The 21,494-nt window shown below is 58.7% G+C and overlaps 2 protein-coding genes across 4 annotated transcripts in view; both read left to right on the top strand.

Annotated features, from left to right (window-relative positions):
- Positions 1 to 242: 242 nt before the first annotated feature.
- On the top strand, positions 243 to 2,632 carry SNRPE (small nuclear ribonucleoprotein polypeptide E). Its single transcript, XM_056511278.1, has 5 exons — positions 243 to 747; positions 1,042 to 1,068; positions 1,604 to 1,666; positions 1,852 to 1,930; positions 2,445 to 2,632. Exons 1-5 carry the CDS (start codon positions 694 to 696, stop codon positions 2,498 to 2,500), a joined length of 279 nt encoding a protein of 92 aa, XP_056367253.1. The 5' UTR covers positions 243 to 693; the 3' UTR covers positions 2,501 to 2,632.
- A 3,385-nt stretch (positions 2,633 to 6,017) lies between these two features.
- SOX13 (SRY-box transcription factor 13) overlaps positions 6,018 to 21,494 on the top strand; it is a 34,437-nt gene continuing 18,960 nt past the window's right edge. For 2 of the 3 annotated variants that reach the window (XM_056511520.1, XM_056511522.1), the window contains exon 1: positions 14,701 to 14,911. The gene's annotated coding sequence lies outside the window, so the exon portion shown is untranslated. Of the gene's footprint in view, positions 6,091 to 14,700; positions 14,912 to 21,494 lie in introns of those variants that run through there. The other variant, XM_056511521.1, reaches the window with a different exon arrangement.

A 21,494-nucleotide genomic window follows, 5' to 3' on the forward strand; every position in this document is an offset into this window, starting at 1 on the left:
CGACCTTCTGGGACAAATTAACGGGAAAACTCTGGTGCCTGTAGGAGCACAAAAAGCCACTTGAATTTAAAGTCGGGCACTTTAAGGCAAGGCTCTGCTGTAGTTCTGAGCCAGGGGAATTGTGGTTATTAAAACCAAATAAAATAATAGCAAAAAGAAAAAAAAAACTAATAATAGGGGAACACCCTCCTAACACCAAAAATAATGAGAAAAATCCCAGTAAGGAAAAACTGCTGCCCCCACACCGCCACTATCCCACAGTGCCCCGCGCGGTGCCATCCCCCTCACACCGCCACTATCCCACAGTGCTCCGCGCGGTGCCGTCCCCCTCACACCGCCACTATCCCACAGTGCTCCGCGCGGTGCCATCCCCCTCACACCGCCACTATCCCACAGTGCCCCGCGCGGTGCCATCCCCCTAACACCACCACTATCCCACAGTGCTCCGCGCGCTGCTATCCCCCTCACTCCGCCACTATCCCACGGTACCCCGCGCGGTGCCATCCCCCTCACACCGCCACTATCCCACAGTGCTCCGCGTGCTCCGTATCCTCTCACACCGCCACTATCCCACAGTGCCCCGCGCGGTGCCGTCCCTCTCACACCGCCACTATCCCACAGTGCCCCGCGCGGTGCCGCTCCTGTACCGCCGCTCTCCCACAGTGTCCCGCGCGCCGCGGGCCCCGAGCAGCCATGGCGTACCGCGGGCAGGGCCAGAAGGTGCAGAAGGTGATGGTGCAGCCCATCGTATCCTGCCCGAGCCGCTGAGGGCGCGGGGAGGCGGCGGGGAGCGCGGGGCTGGCGGGCGGGGCGGGCGGGTTTCATCGCCGGGGTAGCGGCTCCTTCCTGGCTGAGGGAGCGGGTTCCCCTCAGGGGTTTGGGGTTCGGCCTCGGGGGTCGCGGTCCCGCCCCTGCAGCGCGGGTTTCACTCCCGAGCCCGCGGGTTCCCCTCAGGGGTTTTTTGGGCTGCTGAGGGCGCGGCTCCCGTCCCCGGGCCGTGTCCCGGCTGTGCTGTGCTGTGCCCTTAACGCTCCGCTCCAGAACCTGATCTTCCGCTACCTGCAGAACGTGAGTACCGGGGCTGCACCGGGGGACGGGCCCTGAGCCCCCACCCAGCGCCACGTCCATGGCGGGGACCCCTGACCCATCCCAGGGAAGGATTTATTCCCAAAATCCCACCCAAACCAGCACAGGGAATCCTGTAATGGGTTGGGTTGGAAGGAAACATCCAGTCCCGTGGGCAGGGACACCTCCCACTATCCCAGAGTGCATTTTATCTTAGTTATCCATTTTATTCACTTTATCCACTGTCCAACCTGCCCTGGGACACTCCCAGGGATGGAGCAGCCACAGCTCCCCTGGGAATTCCATCCCAGCCCCTCCCCACCCTCCCAGGAAGGATTTATTCCAATATCCAATTTAAATCCTGTTTCTTTCCATTTAAAACCACTGCCCATGAGGGGAGTGCCTGCTGCTCCTGCACCCTGCAATCCCTTGGGATATTCCCATAGAACCCCTGAGGACAGAGCAGGGGGCCCTGAGGGAACCAAACTCCCCAGGGTTTTCCCATCCCTGTTTTTCCCTCCCTGTCTGTGATGTGCAGAGATCCAGGATCCAGGTGTGGCTCTATGAGCAGGTGAACATGAGGATAGAAGGCTGCATCATCGTGAGTGCCACTGTCCCCTTGTCACCCCTCTGCTTCTTCCCCATTCCTCAACCCACTTCTTCCTTTTTTCCCATGAAAAATCAGAGTTGGGTTGGGAATGTTCCTGTTTCTCCTGGGAATTGCAGGGTTTGGGTTTTTTTTGGGGTGTTTGAGGTCCCTGGCTGAAGTTGGTGCTGCTCTTGCAGGGCTTTGATGAGTACATGAACCTGGTGCTGGATGATGCTGAGGAGATTCACTCCAAAACCAAGTCCAGGAAGCAGCTGGGTAGGTCAAGGGGGGGATGGGAGGCTGGAATTTGGGGTTGGGATTTGGAATTTGGGGGTGGAACATGGAATTTGAGGGTGGGACTTGAAATCCAGGTGTAGGAGCCTGAACTTCAGGTACAAGATGTGAAATCCAGATGTGGGAGGGGAAATCCAGGTGTGGGATCCTGGAAACCAGAGTTTGGGATCTGAAATCCAGATGTGGGAGCCTGGAATCCAGGTTTGGGAATCTGGAATCTGGATGTGGGACCTGAAATCCAGCTGTGAGCTTAAACTCCAGCTGTGGAGTCCTGGAATTCGGGGTTGGGAGCTGAAATCCAGATGTGGGACATGCAAACCACGCACTGGAAGCCCCAAATCCAGATGTGGCCACCAAAACCTCCCAGTGCTGGGAGCTGAAATCCCAGTTTGGGGTGCTGGAATCTGGGGATGGGATCTGAATCTGGGTGTTGGTTTGGGATTGGGATCCAGCTGTGGGGTGGGGGGGTTCATTCCCTGATCTCTTTGGGTTCCAGGTCGGATCATGCTGAAGGGAGACAACATCACCCTCCTGCAGAGTGTCTCCAACTAAAATGTGGAAAAATTTGGGATTGGGAGCTCTGGAAAACCGGGATGAGCCAGAGCTGGAGATCCCAACCTTCCCTTGGGAATTGTGTTTTGTAGTTTGGGGCTTTCTTGGGGAAATAAAAATTGTTTTTTGTTTTTTTGGCTTTTTTTTTTCATAAAATGAGGGAATGGGGTTTCAGTCTTGGGGAGGGGAAGAAGAAATTCCAGGGGTTTTTCCCTCTGGGATTGGATCCTGGAGCTTCCAGGTTTTCCCTTTATCCCAAAACAATCCCATCTTCCCCAATCAGTCTCTTCTTCCTAAAACCCATCCCTTGTTCCCAGAATCATCCTTTTCCCCCAAAACCAATCCCTTCTCACTCAAAAATCCCTTTATCCCAAAACCAATCCTTCTTCCCAAAACAAATCACTTTTCCCCAAAGCCAGTCCTTTCTTCCCACCCAAAAAAATCCCTTCTTCCCAAAAATAATCCTTTTTTTTTTTCCCCAAATCCATCCCCTCTTCCCAAAACAAATCCTTTTTACCCAAAAAACTAAATCCTTTTTTCCCAAAACCAATCTCTTCATCCCAAAATCTCCTTTTATCCAAGAAATCTTTTCCCAGTCCTCCCCCAAACCTCGGCTCTGCCTCGGGGGTTTTCCCCCCTCCAGCATTTCCAGCTGGGAATTCTGCGGGAATTCTGCGGGAATTCTGCCCCGAGCATCCCAAATTCCCGCGGAACGGGAGGATCTGCGGGCAGGAGGGGGCGCTGCGGGCTCGGCTCTGCCCGGTCCGATCCCGATCCCGATCCCGGCGGGAATTCCCGGGATCAGGAGGAGCAGCAGCGATTCCAGGGCGGCTCCGCTTTTCCCAACCCCTTTTCCTTGGATTTTCTGCTGTCTCAGCTTTTCCCAATCCCACTTTTCCAGAGGGTGAAAATTCCTTTCGCTGCCGGGCAGGGCTGGGTGGGGGTGGAGCCGCTTTGGGCAGGAATTCCTGGAGGAAATTCCTGGGAAAGCCCAAAATCCTGGATGTGGCATCTCCAGGGATGGGAATTCCCATTCCCTCCCTTTCCCAGCTCCCACAAACCCCAAATCCAAAAGCTGGGGGCGCTTTTAGGTTTTCCCAGTGTGGGATTTATTGGGAAAAAAAGCTTCTTTCCCCTAAAACTGGAATATTTCAGCCCCATTCTTGCCCAGGAGGGATCAAATCCAGAATCCTGGAATGCAGGGGAGCCCCCAGACGCCCTGGGGCTCTCAGGATTGGAATTTTTCCTTTTTTTTTCCACTTTTCTGGGGATTTTTCCCTCCCTCTGGCACTCAGGAATTTCCCATCCTGGTCTTTTTGGGATTGTTCATCCCAGTTCCACACTGGTTTTACTGGGATTGCTCCATTTCCTTCCTGGGACATCTGGAGCGTTGCTGATCCCAGAAGGATCTTATGGGGTGAGGGAGTTTATGGGGTGACCTTTGTAGGATTCTGTGGGAATCTTAGAGGGTTTTACACATTGGGATGCTCCAGAATGTGGGAATTGGGTGGGGAGGGCACACCCAGCTCTGGGATTTGGGAATTCAGCGAGGGGAGCACACCCACAGCTCTGGGATTTGGGAATTGGATAGGGAGCACACACACAGTTCTGGGATTTGGGAATTGGGTGGGGAGAGCACACCCAGCTCTGGGATTTGGGAATTCAGAGGGGGAGCACACCCAGCTCTGGGATTTGGGAATTGGGTGGGGAGGGCACACTCAGCTCTCCAGAATTTGGGAATTCAGTGAGGGGAGCACACCCAGCTCTCTGGGATTTGGGAATTCAGCGAGGAGAGCACCCTCAGCTTTCCAGAATTTGGGAATTTGGTGAGGACAGCTGTCCAGAATTTGGGAATTCAGAAGGGGAGCACCCCCAGCCCTCCCGGCCGTGGCCGGTGCCACCTGCACAGGTGACACTCCCGCCTTTGTCACCCCGCAGAGATCCCGGGAGGGGCGGCCCCGGTTCGGGGCGGTGACGGCCCCGGAGCCGCCCCCTGAGGGATTCGGGGCAGCTGCGCCCAAAAATCCGTTCGGGGACCCTTATCGGGCAGGAGCCCTTATCGGGCAGGGCCCGATCGATCAGCGGGGCTGGGACTGGCGGGAGGAAGCGAGATAAGATGGGAGCGGGGGGGGAGGGGGAGCTCGGAGTGGGAGAGGAAATTGGGGAGGGGGGGTGTGGGGTTTGGGGTGTGTGGGTGGGAGTTTGGGGGTGTGAGGTTTGGGGTGTGGGGGTGTCACCCCAGGTGTGTAAATCACGTTCTGGGAGTGTTCAAGAACTCAGCTTTGTGTCACCGCTGCCGCCACCCCGGTTCGTGTCACCTCCCCCTGTCCCCGGTCACTGCCACCCCCCGGGATGGCGGCTGGAGGGGATGGAGCCCCGGGAACCCCCGGAATCCCGGAATTCCTCCTGGAATCCTCCCAAAATCCTCCCGGAGGTGTCGGAATTCCGAGGGGCGGTGCCCAGGGGTGGCACCTGTGTCCCTGTGGGATTGCGGGAACGAGGTCCCTTCTCCCACCCCAAACGGCTCCAAAAAAAAAAAAAAAAAAAAAAAAAAAATATTTCCTCTTTCCCACGAATTCACCTTGGAGGCGCTGGAGAGGCAAAGCCCGGCCTCGTGTCCTGGTGGGAATCCGTGGGAATTCCCGGGATGATCCCAGATTATCCCACCCACAGCCCAGCCTGGGCTCATTGCACCTTTATTGGCTGTGCTTTTTAAAAAAAACGAAATGCAGCTGGTTTGGTTTTTTGGTTTTTTTTGGGTTTTTTTTTTTCTTTTTTTTTTTTTCTTTTAGGCTGAGTTTGGTCTGGGCCTCACCAGGCTGGGCTTTTCCGTCCCCTCCCCACTGGGGACAAACTGGGGGGCACGGGTGGCAGCCGGGGACCTGCTCCTGGAATTCTGCTCCTTCCCTACTCCTGCGGTTCTGTTCTTCCCCTACTCCCTGAGTTCTGCTCCTTCCCCCTCCCCCAGCCTTCTCTCGGCTCCTCAATTTGATTTTCCAGCGGGAGCAGCCGCGGGATTCTCCCGGGATGCGGCACCGGGAGCTCCGGGCCGGGCGCTGGAGGAGGCGACCCCCGCCTTGTGGGGGCGATTTGGGGGATCCCAGGGACGGAAAATCGGGATATTGCCCGGTGGATGCTCCTGGAGGCAGAAGCGGCTCCGTCTCCCAGCAAAACCCCGGCTGGATTTTGTGCCCTCATTGGAATGCGCAGGGATGGAGGATGAGCCCTGCGGGGGCTGGGGGGTCTCTGGGTGTTCCCAGCCCCTCCGAGCCTTTTCAGGAGAGCAGAAAATGGGGAGTGGGGGAAGGAAACATTCCAGCCTGGCTGTTCCGCAGCGTCCCACACACGCAGCCGGCCCTCGGGAAAGCTCCGTGCGCGGCCGGGATCTGCAGGGAAAGCAAACAATGGCATCCCCAGGGACAACAATGGCCCATTGTCCTTTGAAGCCCGAACAATGAGACAATGGCCCTCAGTCCGCTCCCTCCATTCCCAGGCACGCCCCCCCCGGCCCGGGACCGCCTGGGGCCGGGGGCTCCGCTGGCCCCGCCAGCGCCGCGCTCGCCGCTCGCCGGCCCCGCGTCCCGCTCGGGGTGAGTCTCGGGGGTCCCCGCTCGCGTGGGGTGTGCCCGGCTGAGGAGGAGGAGGAGGTTTCCCTTCCATCCTCGGGGTTTTGGCGGCGGGGAGGGGATGGAAAAGTCCCGTCGGGTCACGCGGGCCGTGCCCGGAGAACAGCGGGGCTTTGTTGTCTCCGGGGGTGGCCACTTGTCAGCTCGCCCTGAAGGATTCCTGGGGAATCCGGATCCTCCTCCTCCTCCTCCTCGTGGGGCTGGGAACCAGCCCGCCCTGGAGCCGGCAAGGGTGGGGCAGGGGGTGCCCCCCATGCTGCGGGGTCCGGGGCACCCCGGGAGCTCAGAGCCGCTCCCAGATGTCCCCAGGCCACCTCCAGCCCCCCGAGGAGCTTCGCTCTCGCTGTGGGGTGGGTGTGAATCCCTCCCTCTGTCTCCGCTGTCCCAGCCGGGGGACATCGCGGGGTGGCAGCGGGGGTGGTGCCACCCCCAGGGTCCCTCCGGGAGGGCACAGCCGCGCTGGGGGGGCCGTGGAATGCTCTCCTTGTGCCTCCCAAAATCCAGGCGTGCCGCAGAGCCGGGGCTGTGCGGAGCCGGCACCGCCAGTCCCAGGGTCGGGATTGCCGGGATCCGCTCTGGGATCCCGGTGACACCGGGCCCGGTCACCTCTGCCACCCCCGTGTCCCTGTCAGCATCCTCGGCCGCTCCTCTGGGCCACCTGGGCTCTCATTTGTTCCTTTCCCGGTGCTTTGTGTCGCTGGGATGGGGGACACGGGGACCTGGCTGTCCCCCAAGGCCACCAGCGCCCCTTGCGGGCTTCCAGGACCCCCCAAAATCCCGCACCCTCCCCCCATCCCCGCTCCTGCCGGTACCTACGGGCAAACAAACGCACCTGAATAGGGAATGAATGGAGTGAGAAAAGAGCCCGGAGCACTTTGTGCTCGCAGCGAGCCGGGAACAATCGCTAAATACAAATCAGCGAGAGAAAAGGCAAAGAGAGAGAGAGAGAGAGAGAGACAAAAGCAAGAACGGCGGCACAAAGGAGAGGAATGAAATGGTAAAGTAAAGTCAAACAAAAAGGAGCCGGGCTGAGACAAAAGGAGGGAACAATATCCCCGAGGCAATAGGCTCCTGAACAATGGGGACAGTGACAGCGGCACAAAGACACACTGTTTGCAAGTAGACGTTATCTCACACAGCCACTGGCAGGCCTGGCCCTGGCGCTTCTATTTTCAGGGATGCTTTTGTGCTGCGCTGAACAATATTCCTTGCATGGCTGCAGATACAGAGATCAGGGTTGAGGTTTTTTTTGGTTTTTGTTTTTTTTTTTAGCCTTCCCGGTGCCAGCTCTGCCATCAAAACAGGTTGAGCCCTTTGGAGGACGGGGCAGAGCGAGCTGAGGGTGATTTGGTGACAATGCCAGGGGAGGTGGCACCGAATGTCACCAAGGGTGATTCGGTGACAATGCCAGGGGAGGTGGTGGCATCAGCCGGTGCCACGAGGCCGGGCCACGGCGCAGCGGGAGCTCCGGGGATTTTAGGATGGACAATCCTGGGTTTGCATTTGAACAGCGTGGCCGCGGGAGCGGGCAGACCTGCGGGATGGGTTTTGCCGGCTCCTTTTGTTCGCAGCGCTTTGGTTTTTAAGCTCTGGAGGTGCTGGCTGGGCTGGCAGCCCTCGGGCGCGGCTGGCACCGCTCCCTGGCACCCCTCGGAAAAGTCACCCGGGCCCGGTGACACGCGGCCGTGGCACAGACTGGGGGGGACAAGGATCTCTGAGGAGGGGTGAGGATGTCCCTGGGGGTGTCCCGGGGGTGTCCTGGCTGATCCCCAGCAGCTCCCAGCTCAGGTTTTGGCAATCCTAGGACCACGGGGAGGGCGGGCGGGCAGCTCCCGGTTTTCCTTGTGGGATTGGGGCCGGCTGGGAGTGTTTGGGGCTGCTCTGTGCCCTCCTGATCCCGGTTTTCCTTGTGGGATTGGGGCCGGCTGGGAGTTTTAGGGCTGCTCTGTGCCCTCCTGCGTGTGCCAATCCCCGGGAATTCCTCACCCTTGGATGAGCCATGGGAGGAGGCCGCTCTCCCATGGAGAGCTCCGGCTGTGCCTGCGCCGATTTGTGGGATCATGGAGGTGTCATCCAGCTGTTTCCCAAAAAATCCTCCTCTGGAACATTCCCAGCTTTCTCCCACTGCCTGGCTCATCCCAGGAATGCCGTGCAGGTTACGGTTCCCCCCACGGCACTTTTGGGGTGTTTTAGCAGCACCCAGACACCTCCTGATCCCACACATCAGCCACATCCCACAACTCGGCCATCCCTTCCTGCAGCTCCTTCTCCTCCCTCCGAAGTCCACCCCCTCCTCCCACAGCAGCCCCTCCAAAACCCCGAGGACGTCAGCGGGTTACCAAAACCAGCGGGGACAGGAGAAATTGGGGTGTCGAGCAGCCGGGGCCGCCCCTATCGGGTCCGATCTCCTGCGCCGCCCAGTTCGAGCAGCTGGGCTCAGCTCCGGCTCGAACAAGCGGCGCTGCCTGATATCGATCACCTTATCTGGGGGCACATCCTGTTGCTATTTTGGCTGTTTCCTCCCCTCAACAGCTGGGGAGCAGCGCCAGCTGCTCGAAACCGGCGGCATGGGGGGGTTTGGGGGGCCTGAAAGAGGATCCTGAGATGGGTTTGGGGGTGGTGCGACATCTCAGCGGTGCCAGCGTCCCCTGGGTGCCCGCTGCGAGCCCGAGGGCACGAGGGTGGCACGGGGGGGGGGGGGCGGTTTGGGGCGCTGAAATCAAAGCGAAGCCGCGCTCGGAGCCGTTCTGAGGAAAAAACGGCTCCCGAATCCCGGTATCTGATCTTGCGGCGGCTCCGCGCACGTGCCCGGCGCTGACGCGCTCCTCGGGGCGCCGGTGGGACATTAAAGTCCTTGTCCCTTGTCCCCTCCGTGTCACCGCAGCAGCAGCCCCGCGGAGCTCCGTGCCCTGCCCGAGCCCGTCCATCCCAATTCCGACCGAATTCCCGTATCCAGAGGGTTCCTCGGCCCCGCTGGGTGATGGGAACAGGGACAAATCGCCATCCGCAGGAGTTTCACCCTCTCCGTCCTCTCCTGGCATCCTGAGCTGGCGCTTCCCTGGGTTCTGCAGTGCCAAAAATGACGTTTAATCCCCCTGAAGTGATGATTTTGGAGGTTTTTGGGGGAAACAAACCCACTCTTTGCTCCCAGTAACCCTCTGGGGGTTTAATCCTCCCTGTCGGGAATTTCTCCCAATTCTCCCCAAAAACCCAAGCCCGGCTTTTCGCTGCTGGAATTTTTTTGCAGAGCCGGGAACTCTTGGCTGCAATTAGCTGGTGTTTAAACTCTCGCTAACCCTTAACACTCTAATGACAGCCGTAATGATGCTCCGCACATCCCGCAGCTAAAGATTACACTCGCTAATTAATTAAGCCCCGACCCCTCCTCCCCTCTCCCCACTTCCCTCGGCAGCCCGGAGAAGAAATCGCTGAGAGTCTCTTCAGAAAAAAGGACATAAAGGCAAGGAAATGCAGGCACCAAAACAAGACAAACGGGGATTTGGAGACAATCCGGGCCGCGTCCATGTGACCCGGGGAGTGGACGACGCAGGAGAAAAGAGAAAAATGCCAAGAGCAGAGCGGCCAGGAGAGAAAAAACCAAAAAAAACTCAACAAAACCCCCAAAACCCAAGAGCCAGCTTAAAAACCAAAAAAACAAAAAACCCAACAAAACCGAAAAAAAACGGGGAAAGAAAAGCACCAAGATGAAGGGAGTGACAAAGCATCAAAGGGAAAAGAAACCAAAGGCGTCGGAACAAAGGACGAGCTGGAACAAAGCACCAAAGAGGGGGGAACAAAAGCACTAAATAGAAAACAAAGGCGGGGGGACAAGAGAAGCCCCTCAGAGGGGCTGAGCCGGAGGGGCCCGGCCCTGGGCCGTGGGTGGCAGCGGGTCCCCGTCGGAGCCGGGCTGGGAGGGTGACAGCCCGGGGACAGCCCCAGTGTCCCTTTGAAGCGGCAGCGCCGAGCTCGGGCCCCGGGGGAGGTGGGGGCGCAGCTCGGCCCCCGCTGCCCCCTCCGGGCCCGCTGTGTGGTCCGGCCGCCCCTCTGTCCCTCCGTCCCTCCCGCTGTCTCTGTCCCTCCCGCTGTCACTCCTGCTGTCCCTCTGTCCCCCCTCTGTCCCTCCGTCCCTCCCGCTGTCCCTCTGTCCCTCCCCAGCTCAGCATCCCCCCCGTGCCCCGCTGCCGCCCCTGCCCCGGGGGTGGGCACGGTTGTGGCGTTATGGGGACAGTGCCAGCCTGGCTGTGTCCCCTCCCGCTGTGGTTTTGCCTCGGTGCCGTCTGTGTGGCTGGGCTGGCCCCTGTCCCCCCAGTCCCGGGGACAATCCTGGGTGAAAAGCAGGACGGGAATTGAGTCCCGGAGGTGCCCACTCCCCGTCTGGAGCTCGGTGTCCCCGGCAGGGTCGGCACAAGCGGTGTCACACACAGTGGGGACCCTCAGGGTGGGGCGAGCCAGGAGTCCGACTGCAATTGGGGTGCCGGGAGGTGGGATTGGGGTGCTGAAAGATGAAATGAAAATGCTGGAAGATGGAATTAAGGTGCTGGAAGATGGAATTGGGGTGCCACCACGCCAGCTGATGGCACCTGGGTCAGGGGCAGTGCCTTCACTGCATCATCCCGGGATTCTCACGGGTGGGACACGAGGCAGGGACGTGGGAATGGCCAAGGGGACACAGGGATGGAGTTCTGTGAGGACACGGCTGTGGGGACATGGGGCTGCGTGTGGGACCCCTTCGAGGGTCCCGTGGTGCTGTGGGGACACGGGACTGTCTGTGGGACCCTCGGAGGGTCCCGCGGTGCCGTTCCCATCCCGCCGCGCACTCAGCCCGTGCCCGTTCCCGGTGCCGAACAATGGCTCGGTTTCCGTGTCGGAAGCGGGGCCGGGTTTGTTCTGGCAGCGTTGCCCCCTCCGGCCGGTTCCGAGGGGCCCGGCCATTGTGTGCGGCCTTTCCATGACTCAGTGCCGGGGCTCCTGCGGGCCAGGCGCCTCCAGCAGCCCCGGGCTCGGCCGCGCTGGCTCCGAGCGCTCCGGGCAGGGCGGGGGGCTTGGGAAAAGGAAGGCAGCGCTGGCCGAGCCTTTCCCCGGCGTGCCCCCTGCTCCGGGCCCGCTGCCCCCTCCCCTGCTGCCATTGTCCGGGCTTCCTGCTGCGGGGGGAGGCAGCGGAGCTGCAGGAGGAGGGGAGGCCGGGAGCCGAGGCTGGTGCCGCGCTCAGGTGCAGCCAGGTGGGAGCAGGAGCTGGGCTGGTCACCGCGTGAAAGGACAGGGACAGTGTCCGTGCCATCCTCTCCATCCTGGCAGTTCGTGATCCTGGGGGTGTCCAGCATGTCCTGAGAATGACCGGGAGGTCCTGGGGGTGCCCAGCAGGTCCTGGGGATGTCCAGCAGGTCCTGGGGGTGACCAGCAGGTCCTGGGGGTGACCAGAAGGTCCTGGGGGTGACCAGGAGGTCCTGGGGGTGTCCAGCAGGTCCTGGGGATGTCCAGGAGGTCCTGGGGATGGCCAGCAGGTCCTAGGGGTGACCAGCAGGTCCTGGGGATGTCCAGCAGGTTCTGGGGATGCCCAGCAGGTCCTGGAGATGCCAAGCAGGTTCTGGGGATGTCCAGCAGGTCCTGGGGGTGACCAGCAGGTCCTGGGGATGTCCAGCAGGTCCTGGGGATGTCCAGCAGGTCCTGGGGGTGTCCAGAAGGTCCTGGGGATGTCCAGGAAGTCCTGGGGATGCCCAGCAGGTCCTGGGGGTGTCCAGCAGGTCCTGGGGATGTCCAGGAGGTCCTAGGGGTGACCAGAAGGTCCTGGGGATGTCCAGCGGGTTCTGGGGATGTCCAGGATGTCCTGGGAGTGTCCAACTGGTTCTGGGGGTGACCAGCAGGTCCTGGGGGTGACCAGCAGGATCTGAGGATGTCCAGCAGGTCCTGGGGATGCCCAGCAGGTTCTGGGGATGCCCAGCAGGACCACGATGGGTGCTGGGCTCAGGGCCCGCAGTGTGGGTGGCACTGGGGGGACCCGGCAGGGACGGGCACCAGCCCCGGGCCACTGGGGCCGGCGAGGAAGGAAAGGAAAGTGAAAGTCCGCTCGGGCCCGGCTGTTGCCATGGCGACCCCAACAAAGCTCCTGGTCCCTCTATTTTTTATTTTTTTTTTTTTTTTTTTTTTTTTTTTTTTTTTTTTTTTTTTTTTTTTTTTTTTTTTTGGCTCCGTCGCGCGGGTCCCCCCCACAATTTGGGAATTGTGTCCCTGCCCAGTTTGGTGACTGCTCCTCCCGTCCCCTCCCGCCCCCGGAGTGGCTTTGGGGACACTCAGGGCTGCCTGTACCAGGGGTGGCACTGGGACAAACTGGGATAAACTGGGCAGGAGCTGCCTCTGGGCCCTGCCCCGTCCTCTCGGGCCTCAGTTTCTGCAGCTGGGAATGGGAATATGGGAATGTTACACTGGTTTTAATGGGAATGTTACACTGGTTTTAGTGAGAATATTTCACTGGTTTTAATGGGAATATTTCACTGGTTTGAAAGGGAATGTTTCACTGGTTTTAATGGGAATATTTCACTGATCCCCTTTAGGGTTTGGGGTGTGTGGGTGCAGCCCACTTCCCCTATTTCCTGTTAAATGCTCTTGGTGAGGATGGGAATTTATCCCAGGTCTCTGCTCTGCTTTTTCCCATCACTGGGGACAGGGAGAGGGCTGAGAGCAGGGAGTGGGTGCCCAAACCTCTCCAGAACCCCCAGCTCAGAGCATGGGGTGAGCAAACCCTAAATCCAAACCCCAAATCCAAACCCCAAATCCCAGCAGCTCCATCTTTTCTCTCCAGCCCTTGGGTGAAAAAAAACCCAAAAAAACCTCAAAACAAAACAAAAAAAACACACACCAAAAAAAAAAAAAAAAAAAAAAAAATCTAAAAAACACTTGGAAAAAAAAAATAAATTCCCTGAGAAGAAAATAACGGTGTGGGGGAGGAAAGAGCCCGGAGTCAATGGGAACTTTCCCGGCTGCTGAAACATAAACAGCTCTTCCGTGTTGACACAACATTTTAAAGGTTTCACGGCAGGAAAAAAAAGGCTCCTTGTCAACACTGGCCGGCCCAAGCCACCCCCTCTCCCTCTCCAGCTGCAGCCTGGCTCCCCTGGAAGGGTTCGGGTTCCCGGGGGAAGGTGGGTGATGGAATTCCCGGGAGCTGCTGCGGGGATGAGGCACGTGGGGCGCTGGGTTTGGGGTGAGGGGTGATCCTGAGTGGCCCCCAGGTAGGAAAATCCTTGAGGATCCAACAGAGCTCCCGGTTTCCCATCCCAAAGTGTGTGGGAATGGTGTCCAGCTGTCCATCTGTCCAGCTGGGGGGCTGCCAGTTGTTCCCCTTGCTCCGTGCCAGCCTTGCCATGGGGCACACAAGGGGGTGGCTGCAAAAAAAAAAAGGGTTTAGCAGCACTTAATCCTTGAGTATTTTAATATCTAAGGGAATGATTCTGTGTATTTTCCTTAAAATTATGATTTGGTTATGAAATTCATCCAATGCCTTTTGGGATTGGAAAAGGGGAAACCCTTTTGGGATTGGAAAAGAGGAAACCCTTTTAGGATTCCCAACAGGCAAAGGTTGCACCTGGAGGAGCCTGGGGATGTTCCGGGGAGTTGTAATCAGCAAAACTCTTTGAAAATCACAAACCTGGGAGTTTGGGAGCTCTGAGAGGCTCCAAGGGAGGTGCAGGTGAGCTCAGAGAGCCTCACCCTTGAGGTGTTTATAGGGCCGGGAGATGATTGATTTGGGGCATCAGGAAGTTTCCACGCTGGCCACGAGCCGAGCTGGCAGGAACGGGAGTGGGAAGAATTCCCGAAGTGCGGCCACAATGGGACCGTTCCACTCGGGCTGCGATTGACAATGGGGCCGGGCTGGGATCCAGGGAGGAGCTGTGCCAGGGCAGCGGGCACGGTGGAGCCCCCTTTGTTCCCCACCTGCCCTGCCCAGGTGAGGTTTCCGCTTCTGCTCCCCCCAGGTACGATCAGGGAGCGTCTCACGGCCCCAGCCAGGGGCTCCTCGCCCGAGGTTCCTCGGGAATTTCTGGGATGGTGGAATTGGGCAGGGATTGGATTGCTCAGGGATTTTCAGGGAAAGTGGAGGTGGGGGATGAACCAGCGCAGTGGAGGAGCAAAACTTGGGGTGACCTGAAAAGTTGGAAGGTGGATTTGGGGGTCTGTCACTGGCGCGTTGTGATTTTGGGGATCCCCCCCGCCAATCCCGGGAATGTGGGCTGGGCTCTCCAAAATCCAGGCACGGCTCCACCCCCAGCTGGGAGCCAGGGGGGTCCGGTCCCTGCTGGCCCCGGGGTGATGGAGGGGTGGTCTCAGGGTGTCGCCCCAGACCCCTCCGAGTCTCGCCCAGCCTTTGGGGGTCTCGGGAGCTGCAGGGCAGAGCGTGGGAGCTGCCGGCGCTGTCACACGCGGGCGGGCGGGGGGTCTCGAGGGGAGGGGACGGGGAGCAGGGGCCGCCCCGGAGCCGCTTGCTGGCTGGCTGGACCGGTGTCCCTCCTCCTCCTCCTCCTCCTCCTCCTCCTCCTCCTCCTCCTCCTCCTCCTCCTCCTCGCTCCCTCTCTCCGCCCGGCGCCGGGGCAGCTCCCACCGGAGGCGCTGGGGACATGGAGCGGACCTGAGGCGGGCGCGGCGGCGGCGGCGGAGTCCGCACCAGCACCGGCAGCACCGGGACTGGCACCGGGACTGGCACCGACACCGGCGCCGGCAGCACCGGGACTGGCACCGGCAGCACCGGCGGCGGCGGGACCGGGGCTGAGCGCAGCAGCGCAGCGGAGCCGTGAGTGCGGCCGGGGGGCACCGACACAGCCCCGGGGTTCGGGGAACACCCTCGGGGTTCGGGGACCACCCTCGGGGGTCGCGGCCGAGGGACCCCACCGCGAGAACCCCCCAGAGCCCCTCGGCTCGAGGAGGAGAAGGGAAAAGGGGGAACGGGGCGCGAAGTTCGGGGCTGCGAACTCCGCTCCGAGCGCCCCTCGCAGCCCTGGGGACCCGGCACCGCAGGAGTTAATCCCGCACCCCCGTCCCGCAGCCCCGAGGGGATTTTTGGCCCCGTCCCACCGCGAACCGCGGCTCCGGAGCTCTGCGCGGTCCCCACCGGGTGATTTGGGGTCGGGGACAGCGGGACAGCCCCCCCAGCGCGGTCCGGGGGTGTCGCCGCGGTGTGCAGGGACAGACGGACGCGCTGTGGTGGCTCGGACACAGCCCCGCGTGTCCTGGGGCTGGGGGCGAGCGGGGGGGACACGGCTGTGCCCTGCTGGGGCGGGCTGGGGTCCCGCTTGTCGCCACCTCTTCATCCCCCATCCCTGTCCCCATCCCTGTCCCTCTTCTATGTCCCTTATCCCTGTCACCCATCCCAGTCTCCATCCCTGTCCCTCACCCTGTCCCCCGTCTCTGTCCCTTGTCCCCACCGTCCCACGGGACAGGTGACACTTCGGGGCATCCCGCCCAGGGGACACCTGGTTTGGGGACAGGGGACACCTGGTTTGGGGACAGGATTGCTCCGGGCAGGAAATCTCGCCCGGTGCCACACGCGGTGTGTTCGAGAGGCACAAACACCGCGACACTGTCGCGATAGCGCACGACCAGAGAGAGGGTTTGGGAGCGGGGACAGCGCTAAACTCTGTCGCTTTGCTGGGACAAACCTTGTCACCGCCACAGTGACATTCCCGGAGCGGGGTTGGGGTCATCACAGCGGGGATGGTCCTACAGGGGTTGTGCGCGCAGATTTGGGAGAAATTCGGGTTTTTTTAACCCCTCGAGAGCTGAAAAATCTCATTACAGCGAGTTAAACCCAAAGTTTAGCGGCAAAGAGAAACGCGGGAGCGGCGCGGTCCTGCAGGAGAGGTTTGGAGGCGGAAAAGGCGAATAAACAGAAATCTTCGCCGGGTTCCACCTCTGATTAATGATTTCCAGGGGGCTGGTGCCAGGCAGCAATGATGCTGCCCGGGAAAAATCCGTGGTCGGAGTCCCGGTTCCATCCCGTGGAGCACCGTGGGGAACACTTGACTCCCCAAGAAAAGCGGGAGTGATGGATTTGAGGAGTGAAAAAAAGGAGAATTAGCTCGGTTAATGTGATTTTTTTCCCTCCGTAGCACGGAGCCGATAAGGTCCCTCCCTCCCTCTCCTACCGAGCCGATAACTCCTGTTTGTAATTCGTGCAATTTCCTCCCGGTTCAATTTCATTTGGTGCAGGATCCATTCCGGTGACACTGATACAGTACTTTTTTCTCTTTCTCTCTCTCTTTTTTTTTTTTTCCTTTTTCTTTTTGAAACCCAGCGATTTTCGGAGGCTTTTGTGCTGTTAAAAATAGCAGCTGGCCTTTGACAACCGCGGGCAGGCTCAGGACAGTTTTTCTTGACATATTTTTCACCAACATCATCTGATTTGTGTCACTCCCGTGGCAGAGTGGCACCAGAACCGCCACCTCTCCCTTCCCAGTGGAGAAAATTAGGAAATCCTAATTTATTTTTTTTTTTTAAATCCCTTTTTTCCTCTCTTGGAAAAGCTCAGCTCCTGTGTTGCTTTTTTTACTTCCACCCAAACCCTCCCCTCTCCCTAAATCTGTCTCACAGCGAAGTTTATCCCAGGCTGGGAGATGTCCTGAGGGGAATTTCTGGACTTTTTGTCTCCCTGCCGAAATGTCCATTATTCCAGGGGGGATCTGTGCCCTGGCAGCCTGGGAAGGGGGAGATGGAGCAGCTCATAAAGTTGTTATGTGCTGGAGGGGTTTAAATTTCATTGATGGGCTGCAGGGGAAAGGTTTGTGTCCCCAGGAAGGGAGCATGGAAAAGCTGCTCTGTCAGTGGGATTATTTTTAATTTTGAGGCTTCTTGGCATCCCTAAGAAGGGGAGCACTTTAAAACCACTTTTTCAGTAGAGATTATTTTTAATTTTGGGTTTTTCTGGTGTCTCCAGGAAGAGGAGCATGTTAAAACTACATTTTTAATGGGATTATTATTAATTTTGGGGCTTGCTGGCATCCCTGGGAAGGAGAGCAAGTTAAAGCCACTCTTTTAGCGGGGTTATGATTAAGTTTTGAGTTTTTCTGGTGTCTCCAGGAAGGGGAGCATTTAAAAGCTGCTCTTTCAGTGGGATTATTTTTAATTTTGGGCTTGCTGGCATCCCTGGGAAGGGAAGAATTTTAAAGCCACTCTTTCAGTGGGATTAATTTTAGTTTTGGGGTTTGCTGGGGTCCCTTGTGCTCAGCTGGGACTGGGACTGGGACTCTCCAGGGCTGAGCAGCTGTGGGGTGAAGGTGGCTCTGGGGAGATTTGAACCCCCCAGGTGAGGATTTGGGGGGTCCAAAACCCCCAAAAAAGGGTGAGGAGCTCCAGGCTTGGCTGGAGGAGGTTGGGGCAGAGCATCCCTGGGAATTGGGATTGGGAATTTCCTGCTGAGGATGTGGGGTGGGAGAGGGGATCCCTGTGGGATGGAGGTGACGGGAATCTGTGGGATACAGGGGATGGGAATTTTTGAGATACAGGTGATGAGAATTTTTGGAATGCACTGGGCTGTGTGAAGGGAATCTCTGGAATGAGATTCAGGTGAAGGAATTCTTTGGGATACAGGTGGAGGGAATCTTTGGGATACAAGTGATGGGAATCTTTGGGATGCACTGGGGTGTGTGGAGGGAATCTCTGGGATGCAGATGACAGGAATTTTTGGGATTCAGATGACAGGAATCTCTGGGATGCAGGTGGGATGTGCAGAGGGAATCTCTGGGATGTGCTGGGCTCTGGAAGCCTGTCCCAACCCTCCTGGTGCTCAGCTCTGGGATCCCAACCCACAAACAGCAAACCCAAACGTTTTCAGGGACACTGGGGTGGCCACAGCTGTTGGCATCACTTTTGGGGGTCCCTCAGAGCTGCCCCCGTGGGTTTGGGGGCTCAGGGTCGCTGTCCCCTCGGGGCTGTTGTCTCTTGGTGCCCCCAGCTCTGTCCAGAGCCCCGTTCCTGCTCGCTCCAGCTTGTAAACATTGTAAACAAACATTGTAAACATTCCCGGCTGCTTCGTGCCAGCCGGGCTCTGTGCCTGCACGTGGGATTGCAGAAATCCCAAAAAAAACTTCCAAAAAAGCTTTGACCACCCAGGAACCACCTTTACCACCACCAGGGCCGTGCTGGCGGCGCCGCTCCTCCTGTCCCACCCTGCGAGTTCCAGCCGTGCTGGGGCAACACCCGCTGATCATTTTCCTTAAAAATTCCATTTTTTGGAGCAAAATAACCCCTCCATGGCAGGGCAGTGACTGCCCTGAGCCCGCGGTGCTGTGGAGGAGCCGCTGCCCTCTTTTGTTCTCTGCTCTGAGTGCAGGCTGAGGGCCAGGGGTGAGGAATTCCCCCTGCACAGAATTCCGGGGGGATTAAGGCTGGAAAAGAACTTTGGGATCATGGAGCCCCTAAACCCGGCCCTACCACGGCCAGCACCTCGTGTTCCCTGGGAAAAGAGTGGGGGGCCCGAGCTGCTGATTTTGGGGAGGCTGAGAAGTTCTGAGAGGGTCTGGGGGGGCTCAGGAGAATCTGGGGGTTCGGGGCTGATGAAGGAGCTGAGAGAGCTCAGAGCTGATGCAGAGAGGAGTTTGGGGGGCTCAGGAGGAGCTGGGGGGCTCAGGGGTGATGGGGCAGATGGATTCAGGGTTGATGTGGGAGCTGGGGGGGCTCAGGGCTGATGCAGAGAGGAGTTTGGGGGGCTCAGGAGGAGCTGGGGGGCTCAGGGGTGAAGGCAGAGCTGAAGTTTCAGGGCTCAGGATGGAGGAGCTGGGGGGCTCTGCATGGATGGAGGAGATGGGGGGGTTTGGGCTGATTATTGAGGAGTGGGGGGGCTCAGGGGGAGCTGTGGGGCTCAGGAGGAACTCAAGGGGATCTATGGGGTTCAAGGGGATCTGTAGGGTTCAGGAGGAGCTGAGGACACCCAGGCTGGGGCCAGAGGAGCCGTGGGATGGTTATTAAGGATCTGTGGGTGCAGGAGGAGCTCAGGGGGATCTGTGGGGCTCAGGAGGAGCCCAGGGGGAGCTCAGGGGGATCTGTGGGGCTCAGGGGGATCTGTGGGGCTCAGGAGGAGCTCAGGGGGATCTGTGGGGCTCAGGAGGAGCTGAGGACACCCAGGCTGGGGCCGGAGGAGCCGCGGGGCTCGGCGCTGCTGGAGCAGCCGGGCTCCGCGGGAGGCAGAGCTCCGAAACCCGCGCAGCCCCCGGGCCGGGCGTGCCCGGGGTTGGGGTCCCTGCAGCACCCCCGAGCAGCCCAGGCCGGGCTCTGCTGGGCCGGGCTCTGCCGGGCTCTGCCGCTCGCTTTTCCGCAGGATTTGTTCTGGGTTGGGGTTTCGCGGCGCTGCGGGGAGGGAGCTCCGAGCCGCGGAGAAGTTTTGTGCGATGCATCACCAGATTCCCACCCGGTTTTAACCCGGTCGGGAACACGCAGAAGGGAAATAAATTAGCGCAGCTTCTGACAGTTCTGCTGGGAAATATCTCCGTGTTTTTTACCCCATCCCGAGCCTTTCAGGGAGTCGCTGCAGGGGTGGGATCTGCCCCGGCCCCGCCGTGCCCCGGGTGCTGGGCAGTGCCCGGGCTCCCGCAGCTCGGGGAGTTACGGACACACAAAATTTCAAATATTTCAGCCCCAGCTCTCTTGGGTTTTTTGGCTGAATTTGTGTAATCCTCACCTCGGAGCAGTTTTTCCTGCTAAAAATGATGGGTTTGAGTTTAAAAGCGCTGGCAAAACATTTGAGGTGAAGTTGGCAGAACCCCCAGGAAACAATTTTGGACAGTTTTTGGAGCTCTCCTCCCTCCTTCCTTCCCATTCTGTGTCCACCTGCTCCAGCCCCACGTGGAGCTGCTCTAACCCCAAAAATGGCTCTGCTCACCTTCATTCCTTCCATCCCCAAACACCTCAAATGTTTCTGCGAGTGCTTTTAGCTCAAATCCATCATTTTTAATGGGAAAAACTCATCCCATGAGGATTGCACAGAGTGGAAGCTCCTGCCCCTTCAGCCAAAAAATCCAACCTGGAAAGCGATGGGGCTGAAATATTTTAAATTTTGCCTCTCTACAATTTAATGCTCCATTCCCAGGTCTGAAATATTTAAAATTTTGTCTCTCCACAATATAATGCTCCATTCCCAGCCAGGCCATGTGATGGTTATAAAAGATGCAGGTGGCGGCTGCAGCCTCCTGCCACCTTTTCCCTGTCCCTTATCAGACAGGGACAAGATAAGAAGCCACCTGAGGACCCCCTGAGAGCGCCCAGTGAAATCTGTAATTGTTATTTTAATGCTGGTGCAGGCGGCTCACGCTGCTCATTGTTGGCTGGAAAGAGGAGAGGATATAAATTAAATATAGCCCAGGGAGCTGAAAGGCAGCATTTGATCCACTCTGCTGTGGAAAAAGGGGCTGGCAGGAGCTGGGGACTTCGGAGAGGCAGGAGGAGAGGTTGGAAGGGAGAAATCTGGAATTTGGAAGGCAGGAATTCAGAAAATTGGAGGGTAGAAATTAAGGATTTAGAAGGGATAAATTTGGAAGTTGGAAGGGAGGAATTAGGAAGTTAGAAGGTGGGAATTCAGGATTTGGAAAGGGAGGAATTCAGGATTTGGAAAGGGAGGAATTTGGAATCCAAAAGGGAGAAATTCATGGTGATGTTGCTGCTGTCTCAATCCTGTCCCCCAAAATTGGAAGTTTTTCAGTGTTGGACAGTCCTGGGCTGCCACCACGGCTCTGTCCCAACAGTGCCACCAAACCAGGGCCAGTGCTGGCCACCCCTGCCACCCCCAGGGACACTCGGGGTGGGGACGGCTCTGAGGAGAGGCTGGCACGAGAGGCTGGCACGTGTCACCTGCAGTGTCCCCACCGTGGGGACAGGGAGACAACTGCAACAGGGATTGGGGACACAGAGGGACACAGAGGTGGCTGGAGCAGGGATTGGGGGGCACAGAGGGGACACAAAGGTGTCCTCCAGGGCAGGAGGGTCACTGTCACTGTCCCCTCCAGCCCCGCAGGAGGAGCTGCTGTGGGGACAGTTTGGAAAATCCTCTGCTCTGGCCCTGGGAATGGCAGAGCCGGGAACGGGAGAACCAGGGAACGGGAGAACCAGGGAATGGCAGAGCCGGGAATGGGAGAACCAGGGAACGGGAGAATCAGGGAACGGGAGAATCAGGGAATGGCAGAACCAGCGAATGGGAGAACTGGGAATGGCAAAGCCAGAAATGGCAGAACCAGGGAATGGCAGAGCCGGGAATGGCAGAGTTGGGAATGGCAGAACCAGGGAACGGCAGAGCCGAGAACAGCAGAGCTGGGAATGGCAGAACCGGGAATGGCAGAACCAGGGAATGGCAGAGCCGGGAATGGCAGAGTTGGGAATGGGAGAACCAGGGA

The sequence above is a fragment of the Oenanthe melanoleuca genome, chromosome 26 (genome assembly GCF_029582105.1).
Source record: "Oenanthe melanoleuca isolate GR-GAL-2019-014 chromosome 26, OMel1.0, whole genome shotgun sequence".
Lineage (NCBI taxonomy): Eukaryota > Metazoa > Chordata > Aves > Passeriformes > Muscicapidae > Oenanthe > Oenanthe melanoleuca.